The sequence below is a fragment of the Juglans microcarpa x Juglans regia genome, chromosome 5S, assembly GCF_004785595.1.
Source record: "Juglans microcarpa x Juglans regia isolate MS1-56 chromosome 5S, Jm3101_v1.0, whole genome shotgun sequence".
Taxonomy (NCBI): Eukaryota; Viridiplantae; Streptophyta; class Magnoliopsida; order Fagales; family Juglandaceae; genus Juglans; species Juglans microcarpa x Juglans regia.
In genome coordinates this window covers 30,632,472-30,653,745 of record NC_054603.1, presented here as the reverse complement: position 1 = coordinate 30,653,745, position 21,274 = coordinate 30,632,472, and the positions used below count along the sequence as shown (strand labels likewise).

Below are 21,274 nucleotides of genomic sequence, written 5' to 3'. Positions count from 1 at the left end.
TCTAGAGTCTTCCCTCACTACCCAATGTCTTCTCACTCCTTCATGGAGTAACTCTTATCCTTCTAAAACAAACCCTAACACATAACTCAAGAAGGGATTCCAACCAAATGGAAATGGATTCACTGATTTCACAAACAGAAGCACTCTCAATTCAGGACCTCAATCTAGAGCCTGTAGTTGAAGCAGCACAAAAACCCTCAGACCTTGCATTGGTTAAATTCTTAGTAGTTGCTTGTCCATTAAACAAGTTTTTAATACATGCAAGCATCAAAGGAGCATGAAACTTTATACAAAAGTTTCTGATAGAAGATCTGGAAGCTAATATGTTCCTATTCACTTTCTAGTCTCCTCATAACAAGTACAGAGTCCTAAGTCAACCTCCATGAAACTTCAAAGGTCATCTACTCATCCTCAAACCTTGGCCCCCAGACTCAACACTACAAGAAATATGCCTAAATCATACAACATTTTTCGTGCAGATGTATAGTCTCCCAATCGACCACATGACCACTAACAACACTACAAATATTGAGAAAGTACTGAGAAATTTATTGGACGTAGAAGAAGATACACAATATGGAATAGCATGTAGAATATATATCAGAATCAAGGTTGAAATTGACATCTCGCACCCTTTAAACAAGGTTTCATTCTTCCTAGAGCTTTTCATAAAGATATGGGTATCATTAAAATATGAAAGGTTGTCTGATTTCTGCTATGCATGTGTGAGATTAGGCCATTCTCTGATTTTCTATACCTTTCTTAAAACTCTTCCCTTTGGTCTCTGGCTACATGCAGACAATTCCAACCTAACTCTTGCAGAGCAAAACCCAAATGCAATTCAACACTTAGCAAGTTGTGTGTGTGGATTATAGTAGCCTCCACATATCAGAACAATTATACAAAATTTGCAACCACAAGAACCGACCTAGTTTGCAAAAGGAAAAGAAAAAGTGGTTGAGAATATTCAAGAAATCATATAAACAACCTATGGAAACAACCAAGACCCAGCGATCGGAAATATTCAAGTGATGAAGTCAATGGCCTTCACTTGAGGAAACAAACAAGAAAATCCTGGAATTGGTATAAAAAATCCACTTCCATTCTAGCAATCAGAAATCTCCTAGCTATCTTCAACTCCGATGGAATTCCAGGCAATATGTGGCAACGATCTACAGTTCCACAATATCTACTCTACATAAATTTCTCAACAACTATCAATACAAGCCCGATCAGTGCAAGAATAAATTTCTTCAAAGTAAACTCTCTCTCATTAGTCAATCCATGCTCAAATTTCACATCAATGGGGCTAATTACTCTTTCCCCTTTCTAACTAATTACCTTCAATACTTTAATATGAAAGAAACCTGTATGGCGAGCTCGATGGAAGCAACTGCACACAGTAATGCCTGATAACCAGGTGCAACAAATTCAATTCAGAACTCAGTAGATTTCGGCCCAAAATAGTAAGCCCAACTCTCTCTTTTCACGGATCATTTTTAAAGACTCTTCTTTAAAAAAACGAGCTCACCAAATCCCCCATCCTAAGTCGTGCAACCTAAGTCGATCTAGCCCTCTAAGCCCAATAACTCAAGGCTCATCCAATGATGTCTTAATTTTAAACAATCCAAAAGAACCCACTGAAGAAGTGCACTCAGCTCCACCCAAATCTAAACACATTGTTAAAAGGTTGTACTCTCCCTTTACTCCAGAAGAATTTCAACCTCTGAAAAGAAGCCACAACCCACTCAGTCCACAAGCACGGTCAACACATCAATAGAAGTTGTTCTCACTCTCATCACAGAGGAATCAACATTGGCCTTCATTCGCATGGACTAATAACAGACAGGGTTGTGCAGTTATCAGAGAAAGACTAGATGGCAGGATAGCCAACCAACAGGGTTGTGCAGTTAACAGGCAGGGTTGTGCAGTTATTTCCTGATGCCACATTGCAACATCTGGCTTCCTTAGCATCAGACTACCATCTGTTGCTTTTAAACACGACAACCCATCAACAACGGGCTTACTCATTCAAATTTGAAGAATTTTGGACTCATGAACCACTTAGTTAGATAATAATCCAAGAAGCATGGAGCAAATAGTATTTTGGAACCCCAGTCCACATACTTTGCAGAAAAATCAAGGCCACAAAAGAAGCTCTCAAACTCTAGAACATAGTCCATTTCAGAAAATTCAAGTCAATATTCAAAAAATTGAAAATGAACTTCTTGAAGTATAAAGCAGCTCCCCATCTTTTAAGAACCAGGCAAGAGAAAAACAGCTTCAATACAATCTCCAAGAACAACTAAAGCATGAAGAAATCCTATGGCACCAAAATCCAGAATCTCATGGCCAACATCTACGGACCTGAACACCAAATTTTATCATCTCTCAACAACTATCAGGAGGCGAAGTAATGCGATCAACTCCATCAAACTAAGCACAAGTAATTGGACGATGGACCAATCTATTATTGAATCTTCTTTCATTAATTATTTCCAGTCCATATAAACATCATCAGGTCCATCATCTCCAAGACTACTTGAAAATATTTTTGAAAAGTAAGTCATGAATCAAGACAATGTCTACTTTAGTGTGGTGCTAGAAGATGAAATATTTGCTACTTTAAAACAAATTCCAAACCAAAAAGCACTGAGGCCAAACGGAATGAATGCTATTTTTTATGGACATTATTGGATTAACATCAAAAGAGAAGTCATTAATGTTGTACAAAATTTCTTCCTAAATGGTAAACTCCTGAAACAGATGAAACATGCAAACATTGCTCTAACAAACATTGATGTTAATGTATAGTCAAAACTTATCACAACGAACAAGCATTTTCTTTTAAATCACTAATTAATGACGATACTAGATCGACTAGAGCCACCACTCATGTCGTTAATACCCAATGTTTAATATTTCAAAACTTGAGGTTGACTTTTTCAAAATGGGGAAGAATTGATGATGCATGCAGCAAATTTAATTTACGTCCTTTTTCAATTAATGTTTTTAATTAATTAAATATTGATTTATAATTTTCTAATTAGAGTATGATTTGTAGATGAGGTCTAGTTAATTCGTAATTTCTATTTAATTAGTTTCCTACTTCTATTAGAATAAGGCAAATTGCCTATAAAAATTATATGTACCCTATTAAAATATATAGAGTCCATCACTTTGAATAAGGACATGACAATTTTTTTTTCAAAGTGAAAAACTTTTGAATAACTCTTTGAATGAGAAATAACTTCAATTAATTTTTTTTTTTATGTCAGGGAACATCTCCAAAACTCACTCCTGCAGAATAAATCTCGGTTCCGTGCACCGCACCCTCGAAAGTTTCCCTACAAGAAACTTGTTAAATCGCTGACTTTTCACCAAATTAAAAGGTGTGGCCTCAAAGGATTGTTTGCACCCATGAGGTCTTGAACCTTGGACCTTGAAGTGACTGATACCCTAAGACCAAGGCTTTCACCACTTGGGCCAACCCTTGGGATTAAATTACTTTGATTAATTAATCAGCCACCACCTAAAAAATCACTATCAAATAAACAATTACAATCAATGTAGATACTTACAAACTTTTGTTAGTTCTAAACTTGGCGTGTAATACCAAGTACCTACTTGATCTCTGCTTACAACAAATTCAAATTAAACTATAGATTTTACCATAATAGTAATACATAATAATAACAAAAAATAAAAATATGATTCTCGTGTTTTTAATAATTAGAAAGAAAAAACATGACAGGCTCAATTTGTATATATATTGTTTTTGCTCAAGGCTTGGGATTGAGAGAACTTTTGCATACCTCATTAATGAAAAAATGTGTCAGGCAAATTAGGTTTTTATGAAACACATAAGGCTTCGTTTGGATGTTAAGAGTATTTCAAATGATCTGAGTTTATTTGTAAATAGTAGTGAATTAAGATATTTGAGTAATGACTTTTTGTGTAAGAGTATAGGTCCCATTGAGATATGTTTGATTGTATGGAAAAAGTTGAGATATGTTTAACTTTTTATAAAAGTTAAAAAAGTAGTGAGTCTCATCAATAATTAGTTTATTATTGTAGTGATGAAAAATTAGCTAGTGCGTCCCATCAAGTGATGAAAACATCTTGACCCACTTGAGATCACTTTAGATGGGCATATGTGTGCTTGGATGCTGAGTATTCAAATGGACATATTTGTGTGCATTTGGATTCTGAATATAATCTAACGTACAAAAATATTTCGTATTACCTCAACATCCAAATAAAATCTAAGCCTCATAAGACTTTTATGGCAGGCTTTTGTGGCAGTAGCTAGCTCCATGGAGATCTTGATCAGCAAAATTTCGGGTCTTGCATCTCTTCGGACCAGACCTAAGCCTAATTGATTCTAACCCAATTACATTTACTACAAGTTAATTATTAATTAGACAAGGTTTTGAAACTGGAATTAGCAACATATATGTTAGACAGAGTATTCATGAAGATCCTAAAACTGGGGCTGCTATACATGGACCTTCCAAAACAAGAACATAAATCAAATCTCTTCCTCAATCTCGAGCTGCAATACATGGAAATTCCAAACTAAAAGCAACAACACAATCTCCTCAATCTCATCCTAAATCAACGTAATGTGTCTCCCTGATTTTCCCTTGTATCTCCATTTTGTACATTACCATAGTTACTCTTGTAAAGCTGTACACTTCCATATTTAGCTTTGTAAAACTGTATTCTGTAAAATGCTAGTGTAATATTTAAATCAAATGAAGCAAAAGAAGAAGGCAAGTTGGTCTCTCGATTATTTCCTATATCCATTCAATTTATTTTCTTACATGGTATCAACTAGGTAAGGCTAACGCCCAACAAAGAAAATCCTACAACCTTGCTTCTACAACACCATCATCACAAAATCTGAAGGCCTCTTCCTTGCAGAAAACCCCTCAATTTCTGAAATTGGATGGCCCTAATTACTTTACCTGGTATATCCAATTTATGGTGTTTTCAAAGAGTTGTGACATGGTTGGCCTAGTTGATGGCACCAACCCTGCTCCAGCAAAGACTCTGCTCGATGACTCCCCCAATCTGGAGTACACACGTTGGTCTCAACAAGACAACAACATTCTCAGTTGGCTCTATGCCTCCATTGTGGAGAAACTTGTCTCCACAGTCCTCTACCTAGAGACCTTGAAATAGGTCTGGGACTCCCTTCAAGCTCGCTTCTCATCCACATCGCGATCCTTCAAACAATTTCCTAAGGTAATCGCTCCTGCCTTTCTTACATTGAAAAGTCCAAACTTCTTTCCGATTAATTGTCCGCTGCCGGTAAACATGTGGATGAACAAGATCTCATCACTTATCTCCTGAGTGGGCTCAAGCCGCAATTCATGCCATTTGTAACTGCCTTTACTTTTGCAACAAGAGACAAAGAGTTCTCTCTGGAGGATTTCAAACTGAGATTCTAAGTTTCGAGACGTTAATGGAAGCTTCCTCTACCTTGGTACCTGCTGAGACAAATTTTGCATTTGCGGTAACAAATTCAAAACCATGACTCCTAAGGAAAAACAAAGGACCTGGCCTCTCATCACAAGCTCGTTCGCCCAATCGCCCCCAGCTCCTATGGGGCCCGATGCACAACAGTCACTTGACAATCGGCCCATTTGTCAAATCTGTGATACGAATGGTCACAAGGCTCTTGATTGCTATAACAGATTTAATTTCTCCTATCAAGGCCACTTACCACCATCAGATCTTGCTGCTATGGCTGCTGAAGGCAACACCTCTTATACTTAATAGGTGTGGTATGTAGATAGTGGAGCCAATGCACACATTACCAATAACACAGTAAATCTCACCACCTCACATCGTTATGAAGGGAAAGAAACCATCACAGTTGGAAATGGCTCAGGTTTGGTGATACAGAATATGGGTACCACTTCTCTCACCACAAATCATTCCAATTTTACTCTCTCCAATGTTCTTCATTGTCCAAACGTTTCCTCAGACTTAATTTCAATCAATCGTTTTTGCTTGGATAATGATTGCTATTTCATACTAAATGTAAATGATTTTTCTCTGAAGGAGAACAACACAGGGCGACTTCTACTCCAAGGCCAAGTTAAGAACGGACACTATCCAATTGCAGAAAATAAAAATCCTTTCAATAAAATTTCATGTTTTGCAGCCAACCTCAGTGTGTCTACTACTCTCGACACCTGGCATGATCGACTAGGCCACTCATCTCAATCTGTTTTAAATCAGTTAATTTGGTCCAAGTATTTATATGTTTCCAATTCCTGTAACTTAGGGTTTTGTTCATTATGTCCTTTAGAGAAATCCAAACAATTGCCCTTTAGTGACTCAACTCACCAATCCTCTAGGCCTTTAGCACTTATTCATTTAGATGTATGGACATCTCCTATGTATTGAGTTGGTGGAGCAAAATATTATGTGCTTTTTATTGATGATTTTTCTCGCTTCACTTGGTTATATCACATAAGCTTAAAAATGAAGTTTTTGTAATTTTTAAACAATTCAAGGCTCTCGTGGAAAATGTATTTTCTTGTAAAATTCAACAATTACAAACCGATAATGGTGGCGAACTCACGTCCATCTCTTTTAAATCTTTTTTACAAGAAAATGACATATTCCATCGCTTAACATGTCTTTATACATCACAACAAAATAGGATCAGTGAACGAAAATATCGTCGTATTGTTGAAACCGGGTTAACACTTCTAGCTCGGTTTCACCTACCGAACACATATTTGGCCGATGCTTTCCTCACATCTTTTTATATGCTTCACAAAAAAAATTCCAAAATTTTCACATCTAAAATTTTTTTGCTCGGCTTGTTATCCTTTAATCAGACCTTATGAAGACCACAAACTCTCTTTCCGCAGTAAAGAGTGTATTTCTATCGGCTATGCTAGTCAACAAATAGGGTATAGGTGTCTTGATTACAAAATTGGACATGTGTATGTGTCCCGCAATGTTCTCTTCATGAATATGAATTTCTTGCAACACGTGGAGTCCTCTCTTCTCCTACCTCCCCGAGTGAAGTTTCCCTAGGTATGTTCACTTCCCTTCCAGTTATTCCTTCTTCGAACCTACCCCCATTTCCCACATATGAACTCGACCAAACAGACCAACAAATTCTCAATCCTTCTCACCAAATCGACCACGACCTTCAAAGACAAAACCTTTCCTCTATGCCTAATCCAACCCAGACCCAAAACGAAACAACTGAAGTCGCACTCCATGTACCACCAATCCCGTCAGCCACAACCATACCCATCAACACAGACCCAAACCCAAGCCGCGTCACAACTTGTTCCATGATTGGGAGCTCCAAACCAAAAAATTCCCTGATTTTACCGTGTATTCAACTCGTCATCCTCTGCAGGTACTCTCCATGGTGGTCACCGAAACTGAGCCTTCCAGCTACACACAAGTAACTTCTTCTCCCGAATGGCGTGCTGTGATGGAGCGTGAGTTTGATGCATTAATGGTCAACGGCACTTGGTCCCTCTGTTCTTGCCCATCTAGTAATCATGTTGTTCAAAATAAATAGGTTTTTAAGATAAAAAGACTCCCAGATGGTAGCATTGAGCGCTATAAAGCATGTTTAGTTGCAAAGGGTTTTTATCAGCAGTATGGAATTGATTATGGCGAAACTTTTTCACCAGTTGTGAAACACGCCATAGTTCGAATGATCCTTGCTTTAGCGGTGTCGTTTAATTGGAATATCCGTCAATTAGATATTTCAAATGCTTTTCTACATGGATTCTTAGATGAGGAAGTCTTTGTGGAGCAACCCAAAGGGTTTGTTGATGAAGATTACCCAGACTATGTGTGCAGATTACATAAATCACTGTATGGTCTAAAACAAGCACCACGTCCTTGGTTTAGACGTCTCTCCCAGTCTCTATTGGAATATGGTTTCATTGAATCTACTGTTGATTATTCCTTTTTTATTTATGTCACTGAATCTGTGAAGTTATATGTATTGATTTACGTTGATGATATTCTAGTCACTGGTTCAAGCAAGGCTGCACTTGATTCTTTTATTTCATCCCTCAAAGATTCATTTCTTGTTAAAGATCTGGGTGAGCTAAGTTTTTTTCTAGGTGTCCAAGCAAGTCGTGATCAAAATGGCCTACACCTACGGCAAACACGGTACATAATAGATCTGCTTGACAGCACCAAAATAGGGGGTGCTAAACCTCTAAGCTATCCAACAACATCAGGGTTGAAACTCTCCTCAGAAAAAGGTGAATTATTGTCTGATCCCATTAAATATCACCGAGTGGTTGGGGCTCTTCAATATTGTACAATCATACGCCCTGATATTGCATATGCTATGAACCAGTTGTGCCAGTTTATGCACAATCCCCGTGAGCCACATTGGATTGTTGTGAAACGTGTACTTTGCTATCTTAAGGGTAGTATTGACTACAACCTTTATTTTTCATCTGGTGCTATTCGTTTAAATGCTTACTATGATTCAGATTGGGCCAATAATCTGGATGATCGCCGCAGCACAACCGGTTATGGCATCTTTCTCGGACCAAATCTAATCACTTGAACAATAAAGAAACAACCCATTGTATCAAAAAGTAGTACAGAGGTCGGGTATCGCAGTGTAGCCATTACTACAACTGAACTGTATTGGATACAAATGCTTATTAAGGAACTTGGTATTATACTCCCGTCAACTCCAACTATCTGGTGTGGTAATATTAGCGCAATTGCCTTAGCTTCCAATCCGGTATTTCATGCTAGTACCAAACATGTTGAAGTCGACTACCACTTCATCCGAGTAAAAGTTCTCAACAAAGACATTCAAGTGAAGCACATTTCTACACTAGATCAGATTGGTGATATCTTCACCAAGGGTCAAACTGCTCCTCGGTTTGCTTTTCTCATATCCAAATTAATGGTGATCTTGATCCCCATAAATTTGAGGGGGGTGTTAGACAAAGTAGTCATGAAGATCTCAAAATTGGAGCTGTTATACATGGACCTTCCAAAACAAGAACAACAATGAAATCTCTTCCTCAATCTTGAGCTGTTATACATGGAAATTCTAAACTAAAAGCAACAACACATTCTCCTTATCAATCTCATTCTAATTCAACGTGATGTGTCTCCTTGATTTTTCCTTGTATCTCCATTTTGTGCATCACCATAATTACTCTTGTAAAACTATACACTTCCATATTTAGCTTTGTAAAGCTGTATTCTGTAAAATGCTAGTGTAGTATTTAAATCAAATGAAACAGAAGAAGAAGGAAAGTTGGCCTCTCGATTATTTCCTATCTCCATTCAATTTATTTTCTTACAGTATATATGTACCACAAAATTCTAATATTATCGTACGTACAACCTGATCATTCTTATACAACTATGTTTTAAAATAAGGATATTTATGTAAAATGATATTACTTTTATAAGTTATTTTATAAAATTGTCTTTAATTTAAAACATAATTGTATAAAAGATTCTAAAAAGGATTGTATGTGTTAACGTCAAAAATCATATAATAGGCCGAAAGGGAGGAAAGAGTCATCTCTGACCCACGATGATGATTCAAGCTTTGATATAGTGTTCTTCGCGTTCATCGATGAAATAAATAACAAATAAGCAAATAAAAATAAATAAAGAGAAACACATATATTTATGTTGTTCGACGTTATGGCCACGTTCACGGGTTGTTTGGGGGCAAAATCTACTATAATTGAGGATTTACAATCTTTTATGATTTCGCGTATCTCTCAATATAATAGAGGAATTTAGGGTTTTAGGGGCCCCTTGAGAGAAGATCCTTTGGATTCACTATGTGTGGTGAAGTTTGTGCCTAGAGAAGTCGTAGAGAACTCTTTTATTTGTAGAGATCTCCTCTTTTTATAGAGGTCTATTTCTTTCTTTGAAGTGATTAAATCAAACTTACCTTGTAAACCTCTTTTGTTTTAGAAGTTTAGTCAATTTTTTTCGACTTATCTCTTCCTTATCTTATCTCTTCTTTACTTTATATCTTAGTTTTATCTATTCCCTTGTAATTAGTGATAGGACCCAATCAACTTTAATTATCCCTAACAATGTGTCTATCATTTTTCTTTATTTTATATATAAGCACCCATATGGAGAAGGGATGTTACGTTAAGATCGTAAAGATGGGTGGTATTTCAATTTTCATTACGCCGACCAAAAAAGGCAGTAAAAATGAGTTGCCCCATGGATACGACGTACGTACCTATAACATGCTTATGCCATTCCACACGCCCGTACATTGACCAATGGGCAACTTCATGACAATTTCACGTACAGGTCATGTGTGGATAATAATATTCAACGCCTCGAATGTCCGATTAATTATATTCACATATTATTCGGCAATTCTCACACGTACGTACTCTAACCTTATTATATATTATATATATGTAATATAATATAAAAATGATAGTCTACATTTTAGTTTTAATTTATTTCTTCAATGATATAATAATTAATTTTAAATGACTAATTTCACTTTAATTAGTGCGCATGATTAGAGATTAATTATAAATTTAAGATCATGGAGAAATGTACAATTACTTGCTAACTAAAATGTTTGGATGTTAAACTGAGTTGAGTTGAGTTGAAATGATAAAATATTATTAGAATATTATTTTTTAATATTATTATTATTTTGATATTGAAAAAAATTAAATTATTTATTATATTTTATATTAGAATTTAAAAAAATTGTAATGAATTGAAATGAATTGAGATGTATTGACACCAAACGTACCTGTCAGCCGAAAAAAGACCGGCTCTCCCTCTCTCTCTGGGTCTCTCTCCCTTGCACGCCCACCTACAGATTAAGGTATCCGACTCAATATAAAACTTGGTAGATATATGCTGTAGATATAAAAGTACTCTCCGACTCAATATAACTACGATCAACTTGAGCCGCCCAAAATCAAATGAACGCTACGGTGGCCTATGGAGCTGTAAGCCCAGCCGTCCCACCATGGCTGAACAAGGGCGACAACGCATGGCAAATGACGGCATCCACTCTCGTGGGCATCCAGAGCATGCCCGGCCTGGTCATCCTCTACGCCAGCATCGTCAAGAAGAAATGGGCAGTCAACTCGGCCTTCATGGCCCTCTATGCCTTCGCCGCTGTCCTCATCTGCTGGGTTCTTGTCTGCTACCGCATGGCCTTCGGCGATGAACTCCTTCCCTTCTGGGGCAAGGGCGCGCCGGCTCTAGGCCAAAAGTTCCTCGTCGACAGAGCCAAAGTCCCCGAGAGTAACCACACGACGGATGACGGCTCGTACGAGACGATTGAGCCCTTTTATCCCATGGCCACGCTCGTTTACTTCCAATTCACTTTTGCTGCTATTACCATGATTCTACTTGCTGGGTCTGTTCTTGGGCGCATGAACATCAAGGCTTGGATGGCTTTTGTCCCTCTTTGGCTTGTATTCTCCTATACTGTGGGAGCCTTCAGTCTCTGGGGCGGTGGGTTTCTGTACCACTGGGGTGTCATCGATTACTCGGGCGGCTACGTCATCCATCTTTCCTCGGGAATTGCCGGTTTCACCGCCGCTTATTGGGTACCGTATAAATAGCACTGCCGGCCTTTCACCAACCACTGATCATGTCTAACATCAAATTAAATTTGAAATCTCTTCTTAGTTAATTCTTAATTAATTGATAACTAAATAATTGATTTCTTAGAGAATAAATGAAACCAACCAAACAAGAGATCCTAATTTTAAGTGTTTGAAAAAATAAGTAGTTCCACGTTTTAGAACCTTACTTTTAACGACCAATTAATTTTCAAGAAGCTTGATCAGTCAGTAGATCAAAATGGTATGTACATATATATGTAGTATATATAGATGTTTTCAGGAACGTTTTCCTCTAATTAGTAATTTGTATGAAGCTTAAACATGGGTGGCTTGCTATATATTTCGTGTAGGTTGGCCCGAGGCTAAAGAGCGATAAAGAGAGGTTTCCTCCTAACAACGTCTTGCTCATGCTTGCGGGTGCTGGGCTGCTGTGGATGGGCTGGTCAGGTTTCAATGGTGGGGCACCATACGCGGCAAACATCGACGCTTCAATAGCGGTTTTAAACACCAACATATGCGCGGCGACTAGTCTTCTTGTGTGGACTTCATTGGACGTCGTCTTCTTTGGGAAGCCTTCGGTGATCGGAGCTGTTCAGGGGATGATGACGGGGCTCGTTTGCATTACTCCTGGAGCAGGTATATTATAGCTAGGTGTTATATATTGATCAGAAAATTTAGAAGCCGCCCCCACAAATTAAGGGCTCCCTGTGGTTTCTTGATGCATGTTAATGTTATATACGGATGCATGGTGCATGGTGGTGTTGCAGGGTTGGTGCAATCGTGGGCGGCTATAGTGATGGGAATGCTTTCTGGTAGCATTCCATGGGTGTCCATGATGGTCCTTCACAAAAAGTCTACTCTGCTACAAAAGGTACGTACGGATATAGTTTTGTACGCGACATGTTATCCTAGCTAATTTTCTTTTCTTTCTTGTAATGCGCTCGCTTAATATACATTAATTAGTTGTTAGATAGTTGACAAAAAGTGCAAACTTGCTTGTTCCCTCCACTTCAAGCCCAGCTCGATCTAACTATCTTGTGAATTAATTAGGCATGACTATGTGATTAAAGCTAGCTGGTACGTACTTTCTATTCAAAATCGTCTCAAACGTGATGGTTTTCTGGTTTCTCTGACTGGCCACAATTAAGGTAGACGAAAACTGAAATGAGGGTTTCATGAGTATACGTGGTGCGTGCGTGCGTGTGTGAGTGTGTGTGAGTGTGTATCCATGGTTTTGAAAGACAAAAAGATCTCAACCGGAACTATGTGGATTAGCCGCTTTTAGGTCTAGATCATATGCTATTACTAGGAAATTAGGAAATCCCACAAAACATGGGGTCGAAAATTCCGGTCCTAAAACTCGAGGTTGAATGTTCTTCTTTGTACGTACAGAAAATTAATTGCACAAGTACTTGCGGAAGTTTCTGAGGGTTTTGATTTATTCAATATTGCTAGTGGTTGGGATGGTATATATGGGTACATGCATGTGATGATGATCTTACATGATAAATTGTCACAATAATAACAGCTTCTCTTTTTTGAATGGAGGTCAGTTTCCTAGCTCGTACATGACAGGCAGCGTTGTCTTTGCATGATCTTGACCCAGCTAGCTCTAAATTAAACAGTAATTTGGCATTATATATAGTCTTTTCTCTCTTTCATTATTTTCCTTCTAACATTTATCTTCATTATTAATGTTCAAGAATCGTTCCCATTGCAATAATGGCATATGAATATCGATCAGTCGTTTTCAACAATGACCTAAAAACCAGTACTACTTCTAATTCCTTATAAATTCTGATTTTATTCATGCATCTAATATTTTCGAATATACTCCATATATATCGTATCTCTACTGGAGCCGTTGGATCCAATTAAATATACTCCTCATCCGTGGCTTTTCAAACTTTTGACTTCCGTAGTACTCTTCGTTTTTTCATATATTTTTTCTTTATTTTCTCCTTCCCCAAACACACTAATTATATTTTAGTTATTGTCATTAGTCAGCATTGTAATTAATTATAACATCAATCTCTTTCAAGAATAGATTAATTCATTATGATAACCACATCTACCAATTTTCTTATGCTATATATAATATATATAGTACGTTTTTACCTTTGATTTTTCGTATGAGACAATTCAAACGGTTCATAAGTCAAAAGAATACTACCCAGTCGGCCTAATCCCATGACCACTTAATTGATTAATGGAAATCCCTTGTGGAAATTAGATTACGATCATCATCAAATGGCTGAATGAATGATTATTTTGGATGCCACTAATGTTGTCGCTCTTATTAGATTCCATTTAATTTTATGATTTTACGTGTATATATATATATATATATAGGTGGATGACACCTTAGGTGTATTTCACACGCACGCAGTGGCGGGGCTATTAGGAGGGCTCCTCACTGGTCTTTTCGCTGAGCCAGTGCTGTGTGCACTCATACTCCCAGTGAGCAACACAAGGGGTGCGTTTTATGGGGGAAATGGTGGGAAGCAATTCTTCAAGCAACTGGTTGCAGCCATGTTTGTTGCCGGTTGGAACTTGGTGTCCACGACATTAATTCTTCTGGGCATAAGGTTGTTTATTCCATTAAGGATGCCCGACGAGGACCTGGCGATTGGAGATGATGCCGTGCATGGAGAGGAGGCTTATGCCCTTTGGGGAGATGGGGAAAAGTATGACCCAACAAAGCATGGTTGGAATACATCAATGTACGCGCAGGACATAACAGTACCATCTCCATATGTCACTGATGCAAGAGGAGTGACCATCAACTTGTAAGCCTATCTTAGGGTTCTATATACATACATATAGATGTGTGTGTGTGTGACCATCAAGTAGTACTTGTACTACAATTTTTTATCGATCATAATTTGAGGTACAATTATTTTGCGTAATATTTAATACATGATGTTCCCATGCACTCTAATATATATTAATCATGTATAAAACTCTTCGGGCTTCATTGGATAATTTCCATGTTGAGGCATGAATAAGAGACACTTATGAATAAAAGGCTTCATAAGTGTTATGTTTTTTTTATATAGTATTTGTGACGGATTATTTGCGACGAGAATGATTATTTGCAAGAAAAATAAATCAATTTTAGCAGGAAATACTCATTTTCGCATGAAATAACTGATCACAAATAAGTAAATTTCTTGTAGTGAAATTACAAGTGTTATGTTGGAATCAAGTTATTCTTTTGTATTATTCCTGCATTTAATCTACTCACTCTTCCTATATCAATTTGGTCTATAACATACTTCAAGAAATGAAAAATTGATATATATACTAGCTAGATATTAAGACGAGGAATGGGACAATGGGACCTAATCGTATATCAATTTAGAGAGACACCATTCTATCTCCATCCTAAACGCTGTCATCCTTAAACAAACTTGTTGAGCTGCATGGTATATGTCAAGCGGTTGTTATTTAAGTAGGACCAGAATGCCTAAAATAACATGTTGTTAGTTAGTACTGATCAATAGTCTATTACAGTCTTAATTAGCTGTAAACTTTGTCCTTTACATTTTGGTCTCTTTTCTTAATTACTACATTAATTAAACCAACAGTTACGTCATCATGGATAGCAACGTGACGTACTATGCAGGACCAAGTCGTATTTCCAACACTCAGATAAAACATTTATTTAATAAAAGGTTGAAAAGTCATTGCCGCTAAAACTATGTCTCATTTAAATAATCAGTTCTCGTCCTATATTCTAAGGTTTCCAGACCGACCAGGCCACGAGGGCCACTACACTTGCTAATTAAGACGTCGTTGCTTGATCATTAAAGTTTCATTTTCAATTTTTCAAAAGAAATTGAAGGTTTATGATTGCGTAACGGTAAAGAAATTGGAATATTTCATTTCCATGATCTGGTGGGCTCACGTTCCAGTCGATGCCCGACATTCCAGACATCTACCCTCCAACCGCAGAGTAGAATAACTCTTTATGGTATTGTCACATAACTTTTCTATTTTACAGACAACTTTTGTTTAAAACTATGATTTTCAACTTATGAAATTAAATTGAAGACTTGTTTGTTTTTTGTTTCGTTTTACACATACACGTTTACATACATGATCTTTTGTATGCATCTATGTAGTTAGGTACTTACGTAGGTTAGCCTTCACACATGCAAGAAAAACTTGATCTAGTTTCGCCCCTAACCAGAAGCTTGAAACTCAACCCAACCATGGCAAATGGTTTTGCTGTTCCATCAGGATACCAGCAAGGGCTTGTTCTAGCCGTCAAAAATGGCCGAACAAGGGTGACAATACATGACAGATAATAGCTGCGCCACTACTTGGGCGTGAATGGTATCCCCGAGTTAGTGATACTCTTTGCCTTTACAGCCGTCTTGCCTTGCTGTGTGCCGTGGGCTTACAAGATTTGATTTGAGTCATAAGCTTCTTCCCATCAAACTCGCATGAAGCACCAAAAAAATATTTCTATTCTACATTATCTTGAAGTTATGTTTCATACCTTGTTTCTACAGTCCATTGCAATAAAGACACATGAGACTCTAATCAAATTGTTCCCAATCCTGAGTTATTTTTGTTGAAGATGACGGGGGTGGGGCAGTCAAGCTTCCAACTCCAGAGTCAAAGGTCTCCCATTTGGTTGTTACTGAAACAGCATTGCTGCTGTTGCTATTCGGATTAGAGTTTCTTGCCTTCAGGTTATCAAGTGTCTCCACCAAGTTCTGAACACGGCGTACCTGTTCAACCAAGTAATCTTAGCCTTCGGACGCACAAAATTCCAAGGCTATCAATGCAGATTCATAGTTCCACAATAACTTGAAAGTTTCAGACACAAAGGTCTACTAGTTACAATAAACAAACTTTTAGGCTAACGTGTAGATGGTGTAAATCTAGGGAAAATCATAAGGAGCATTTGGTATACAACAAAAAACTCCCTTCAAAGAAACAAAATGCATTTCTGGAAAATTATTCATCTAATTTTTTTTTTTCTTTATTGGCACCGGTTGTCCGGAAACAAAGTCCGGACTAATCCAGAGGCGCACAAGCCCTGGGCAAAGAGTTTTCTACAAATGCATCTTGGGTAATTCAAGAGAAAATTCTGCCAATCCAATGGCCCCTAGAAATTGTTTGCATATAAGAGGTTTTGAACCTTAAGACTTGGAGGAAGCATACCATCAAAGCCAAGGCCCTAACCACTTGAGCTAACCCTTAAGGGTTACCCCATCTAATTTTTTGCAGGATTAGCATGATGCATAAAGGAAAAGTAAAATGTAACTGCTTTATATATGCTTTAGATACAGCATGCAAATGTAAAGCATGTTGGAAGTAATATAAATCTGGGCATCCCAATTTTCCAACAAGTACAGGAATTTACAATTACATTAAAAACACAAGCGCACTAGATTGGTGCAGGTGACCGTGTTCCATATGAATATGGATATTGTTCATTCTATTATATATGCATTTTATACATGTTTCAAAGAAAAATCTCAAATACATGGAACACCATAATATAGAATATGGGATCAAAAACAACTTGACAACCAGGATCATCACGCATAGTGCATCATTCTATGCGGAGTAACAATAAAATTGAGAAATATCATCTCCAACTAAAAAAAAACAGATCCATGGGTGAAAAGTAACATTTCCAGACCAGGACAGATAAAATATCCAACGTGCAGGATCAACGAGATACAATACTAACCTCAGACTTTCGTTGCAATTTTGCTTCTCCCTCAGCTTCAATGCTATCCAACTTCAGTAATTGTTTCATGAGCAACTCTGTCAATATTAAAAATTCCTTGTCTGCAACCTTGGTCCCACCATGCACTGCCACTTCCAAGGCAGCCACCTACACAGATGGAGAGACGCAATTGGGTCACTATTTGGATATAGCCTTCAATCAAAAGTGGTTTCAAATGAGATTAGTCTACCCTTTCTGAGAGCTGATCAACCTCTGCTCTGACTTCTGCAACTGCTCCAGATGCTTTTCCTATCTCATTGTTTTTTCCTATTTCCTCCAGCTTCCTCTCTTTGCTAGCGGGGTCCTCCAAAAGCAAAATCTTCGACCTATCCTTCACACCTGCCATGTGCAGATGCTCCTCATCCTCTTTCTCTTTTCCCCTGAACAGCAGTCTCTGGTCTTTAGGATCCAAACCAGTTTTCTGTGCAAGAGCATTCTTTATATCTCCTGTCATTAATTAAAAAAACTTATAAGCAAACGTGGTAAAACACCAATAGGAAAACATTATCGTTCACACCGGTGACCTGAAAGGCTCAAGTAATAGGTACAAACACGAAAACATCTCCAACAAAACATCAATGATACTATCTCAGAAAAAAAAACCATAATCGACTATGAGAAAGTAGAGATTAGCCATCAAACTTTAGCATTTTTTCGTAGAACAGAATATCTCCCAGAAAAAATATTTGTAAATAGCTTGAAGCGCACATTTAACCAATCCATTAGTGAAACATTATCAAATACGTCTCAAGTTTCACAGAATATCTGCATATTGAATACAATTGCTCGTCGATAAAAAAAAAAGGCCTCATAATTGGACCAGTGATTTGAGAAAAACATTATAGATAGTACAATAATACCGTCATTACTGCCTATATGACATTAAAGAACTCATGGCGCAAAAATATCAGACAATTATAATAAATCTTCAAAATTAACAGTACATCCTAATCACAATACAAAGGCTATGGATTTCTAGTTAGCTTGTTTTCACATCTCATCTCATCTCATCTCATCTAATTATTACAACCTTTTTAAATTAAAATAAAAAAATTAACTTTTTCAAATCTCAAAACAAAAATATTATTAAAAAAATATATTTTATCAATATTTTATTAACTTTCAATTTTTATAAAAACACAAGTAACCTCGTCTCATCTCATACGCAAAAACAAACTAGGCCTAATAATTAGGTTGAATCTTCGTTCTCAAACAAACACAAAATGATAATATATAAATGGATAAGAATATTTTGATGAAATCAACTTTTTTACCAAATAGAGTTGATTAAATATACGAGATGAAATCGAAATCTGCGTAGATCAGAACTAGAACGAAGCCAAATGTGAACAATTTCAATTTTCGTATGGGTGATAGAATGCCGCATACGGCGAGGAAGGGAAAGAGTAGAAAATTTACCAAAAGTAGAGTCGGCCGGGACATGGACCTCGTGACGGGAAGGTCCGTGAGAGACGGTGATATTGATTATAGGCTCACGAGAAGCAAAGCCTCCGTCGTCGTCGTGTCGCTTCTGGATGAGCATGCCGCCAGGTCTCATCTCCCACTCGATCTCGTTCGGAGACGACACTGGCGCGTGCTGATTCGAGTTCTTGCCCATCGCAAAGAAAGCGCGACAAAACCGATTCGAATCGTAATACCGCAAAAGGGGAAAGCGGGAGGTCCTTGTCTTCTACAATTACAAAGGGTGGACTGTGTCTGACCAGTGAATCAAACGAGGTTAGAGAGAGAGAGAGAGAGAGAGAGAGAGAGAGAGAGATGGGGAACGAATATAGAGATGGATCCGATTTAGAATTTTAGATGATGACCCGTGATGCCCCAGTACTCTCATAGGCTCATTAACGTGGTCCCTTGCCGCTTACAAAATTAAAAGAGGAAGAATTTAATTAAATAAATTTATTGACATTAATGTAAAGTTATTTTGTTTTCTAATTATTTTCATCTTATCTGATTTTATTTTATTTCATTTTATTATTATAAATTTTTTAAAATTTTTATATAAAATAAAATAAACAAATCAATTTTTTCAAATTTTAAAATAAAAATAATATTAAAAAAATATATTTTAATAATATTTTATTTAATTTTTAATTTGTATCTTAATTCATTTCATTTCATTTATAAAAACAAATGAAGCCTAAAAATATGTGAATTCATAAATTTTTTTCATATAATGTTTTTTGTAATTGTAGTACTTTATAAATGAAAACTCTTCCCTCTTGCAACCATTTCCTCTTTAATTATCCAAATCTAATTTATAATCTGGTCTTAACATATTAATGATGTATGATTATGCACATAACTTTTTCGTTTTTTTATTCCAAAAAAGAATATTATCTATATAATTCACTCTGTAAATTAAAAATATACTAATTTAATTACAAGTCAACTGATCTGCCAAGTTATTCTACTTTAAAATATTCACAATGTTTGATATTTGTAATGAAATAAATTAAAGAGCTAAGAGGAGTGGAACACCCTCAAATGAAATTTAGGTTACAAACATCATAGTACGTGAAATAAAACTAAAAAAAATTGGCAAAGGAGCATATTCTCCATATTCAGTAAAAGGAGTATGTAATTTCCATGTTTTCATTTGGATATTGATCTTTTTTGGAAGATTGAGGGCATGTTTAGGTAATATCAAAATTTTTAAAAGTCTTGGTAATTTCATTCGAACATTACTCAAACGTAAAATACTTATCTATTTTAAATTTTAAATTTTAAACTTTATATCTAATTATTACATAATTATTATTCAAATATTAAATCAATATAACTTTTATAAATTTCAAAATAACAATAATATTCAAATAACTTTTTAATTTTATCTATTTACTTTCACAATCTCTAATACAATACTTGTTAATGTTGTGTTTCACATATTTTTTTGTCAAGCTCCAACAACTTAGGTCTTTAGAAATGGGCTTGCAAAATATGGACAGCGGTGCAATTTGGATAGGGCAGCTTTGGGGTCGGGTAACCTCCAATGTTAAAGTTAGTAAATATTTTTAGAAGTTTATAAATGAATAAAAGAATCTAGGAATCAAAGATATATTCTCGTACATAGGATCTGCTATTTATACTATAAGTTTAGGGGATAGATAGTGTTTGCCCCCATGAAGCCCGCATCCTTCGTATTATTCCTGCGTCAGAGTCTTTTAATGCGGTGTAACTCTGCAATGGCGTCATTAATGTGGTATGTTGCCTGGGTAGTAGAATCATTAAAGTAACATGGTTCTTCGACTTCCTTCTCCCAAGCTGCCTTCTAGATGGTCTATTGATGCCTCTCATTTCAGTAGAACAAGGGTTCCCCGCATATTACTCCTATTATGGGGTGGGCACTCGAGAACTAGACACTACTCGAGAGACCTCCAAATCGACGAGTTTCATCCCTACAGCACCATCCCTCTTGCAGGTTGCGTCCAGAGGACTTTTTTCATGGGCCGGATTGAAGACTATTTGCTCTAGACTGGACTTTTAGTCTCACTTCTTTTTCATTCACAAGCTTCTAGGGCTTAGTAGGAGAAAAATTCCCTTACAACTTGTTTTTAAAAATATTGTTATTCAACTTTTTATTTCTCATTTTTAAAAATCTAATAAAATAATTTTAATCAAACTATTTTATTATTACTCACAAAATTTTAAAATGATCTAAACATGATCATATGTTTTGGAAAGAAATGAGCGCGCGGATATATATATATATATATATATATATATATATATATATAAAGATTTGATATTTAGACACAATATTCATAATCTAATATTCAAACTCAAAAATCCCGATCACAATTAAAAATTAAAAAGAAAGTGTTACAAAATCTAGGATGCATTTCTTCGAGGACCTGATCACAGTGAGGCCGGATCACTCAAATATAAATATTTT

General features: G+C 36.5%; 2 protein-coding genes across 2 annotated transcripts; one reads left to right on the top strand and one right to left on the bottom strand.

Moving 5' to 3' along the window:
- Positions 1 to 10,791: 10,791 nt before the first annotated feature.
- On the top strand, positions 10,792 to 14,597 carry LOC121268634 (ammonium transporter 2-like). Its single transcript, XM_041172965.1, has 4 exons — positions 10,792 to 11,594; positions 11,963 to 12,248; positions 12,380 to 12,483; positions 13,965 to 14,597. Exons 1-4 carry the CDS (start codon positions 10,959 to 10,961, stop codon positions 14,403 to 14,405), a joined length of 1,467 nt encoding a protein of 488 aa, XP_041028899.1. The 5' UTR covers positions 10,792 to 10,958; the 3' UTR covers positions 14,406 to 14,597.
- Positions 14,598 to 16,066: 1,469 nt separating this feature from the next.
- LOC121268068 (BAG family molecular chaperone regulator 4) lies at positions 16,067 to 19,207 on the bottom strand. Its single transcript, XM_041172189.1, has 4 exons — positions 18,784 to 19,207; positions 17,555 to 17,811; positions 17,326 to 17,472; positions 16,067 to 16,354 (listed from the first exon to the last, which is right to left on the bottom strand). The coding sequence occupies exons 1-4, from the start codon at positions 18,980 to 18,982 to the stop codon at positions 16,160 to 16,162; spliced, it is 798 nt and encodes a 265-aa protein (XP_041028123.1). The 5' UTR covers positions 18,983 to 19,207; the 3' UTR covers positions 16,067 to 16,159.
- Between the last annotated feature and the right edge of the window lie 2,067 nt (positions 19,208 to 21,274).

Bases quoted from the DNA above. Each gene is read 5' to 3' on its own strand.
- LOC121268068 (XM_041172189.1), bottom strand. From the start codon at position 18,982: ATGGGCAAGAACTCGAATCAGCACGCGCCAGTGTCGTCTCCGAACGAG. The intron at 17,812-18,783 runs GTAAATTTTCTA...AATTAATGACAG, and splicing joins CCCGGCCGACTCTACTTTTG to GAGATATAAAGAATGCTCTT. The intron at 17,473-17,554 runs GTAGACTAATCT...CCATCTGTGTAG, and splicing joins TTGATCAGCTCTCAGAAAGG to GTGGCTGCCTTGGAAGTGGC.
- LOC121268634 (XM_041172965.1), top strand. From the start codon at position 10,959: ATGAACGCTACGGTGGCCTATGGAGCTGTAAGCCCAGCCGTCCCACCA. The intron at 12,249-12,379 runs GTATATTATAGC...GTGGTGTTGCAG, and splicing joins TTGCATTACTCCTGGAGCAG to GGTTGGTGCAATCGTGGGCG. The intron at 12,484-13,964 runs GTACGTACGGAT...ATATATATATAG, and splicing joins AGTCTACTCTGCTACAAAAG to GTGGATGACACCTTAGGTGT.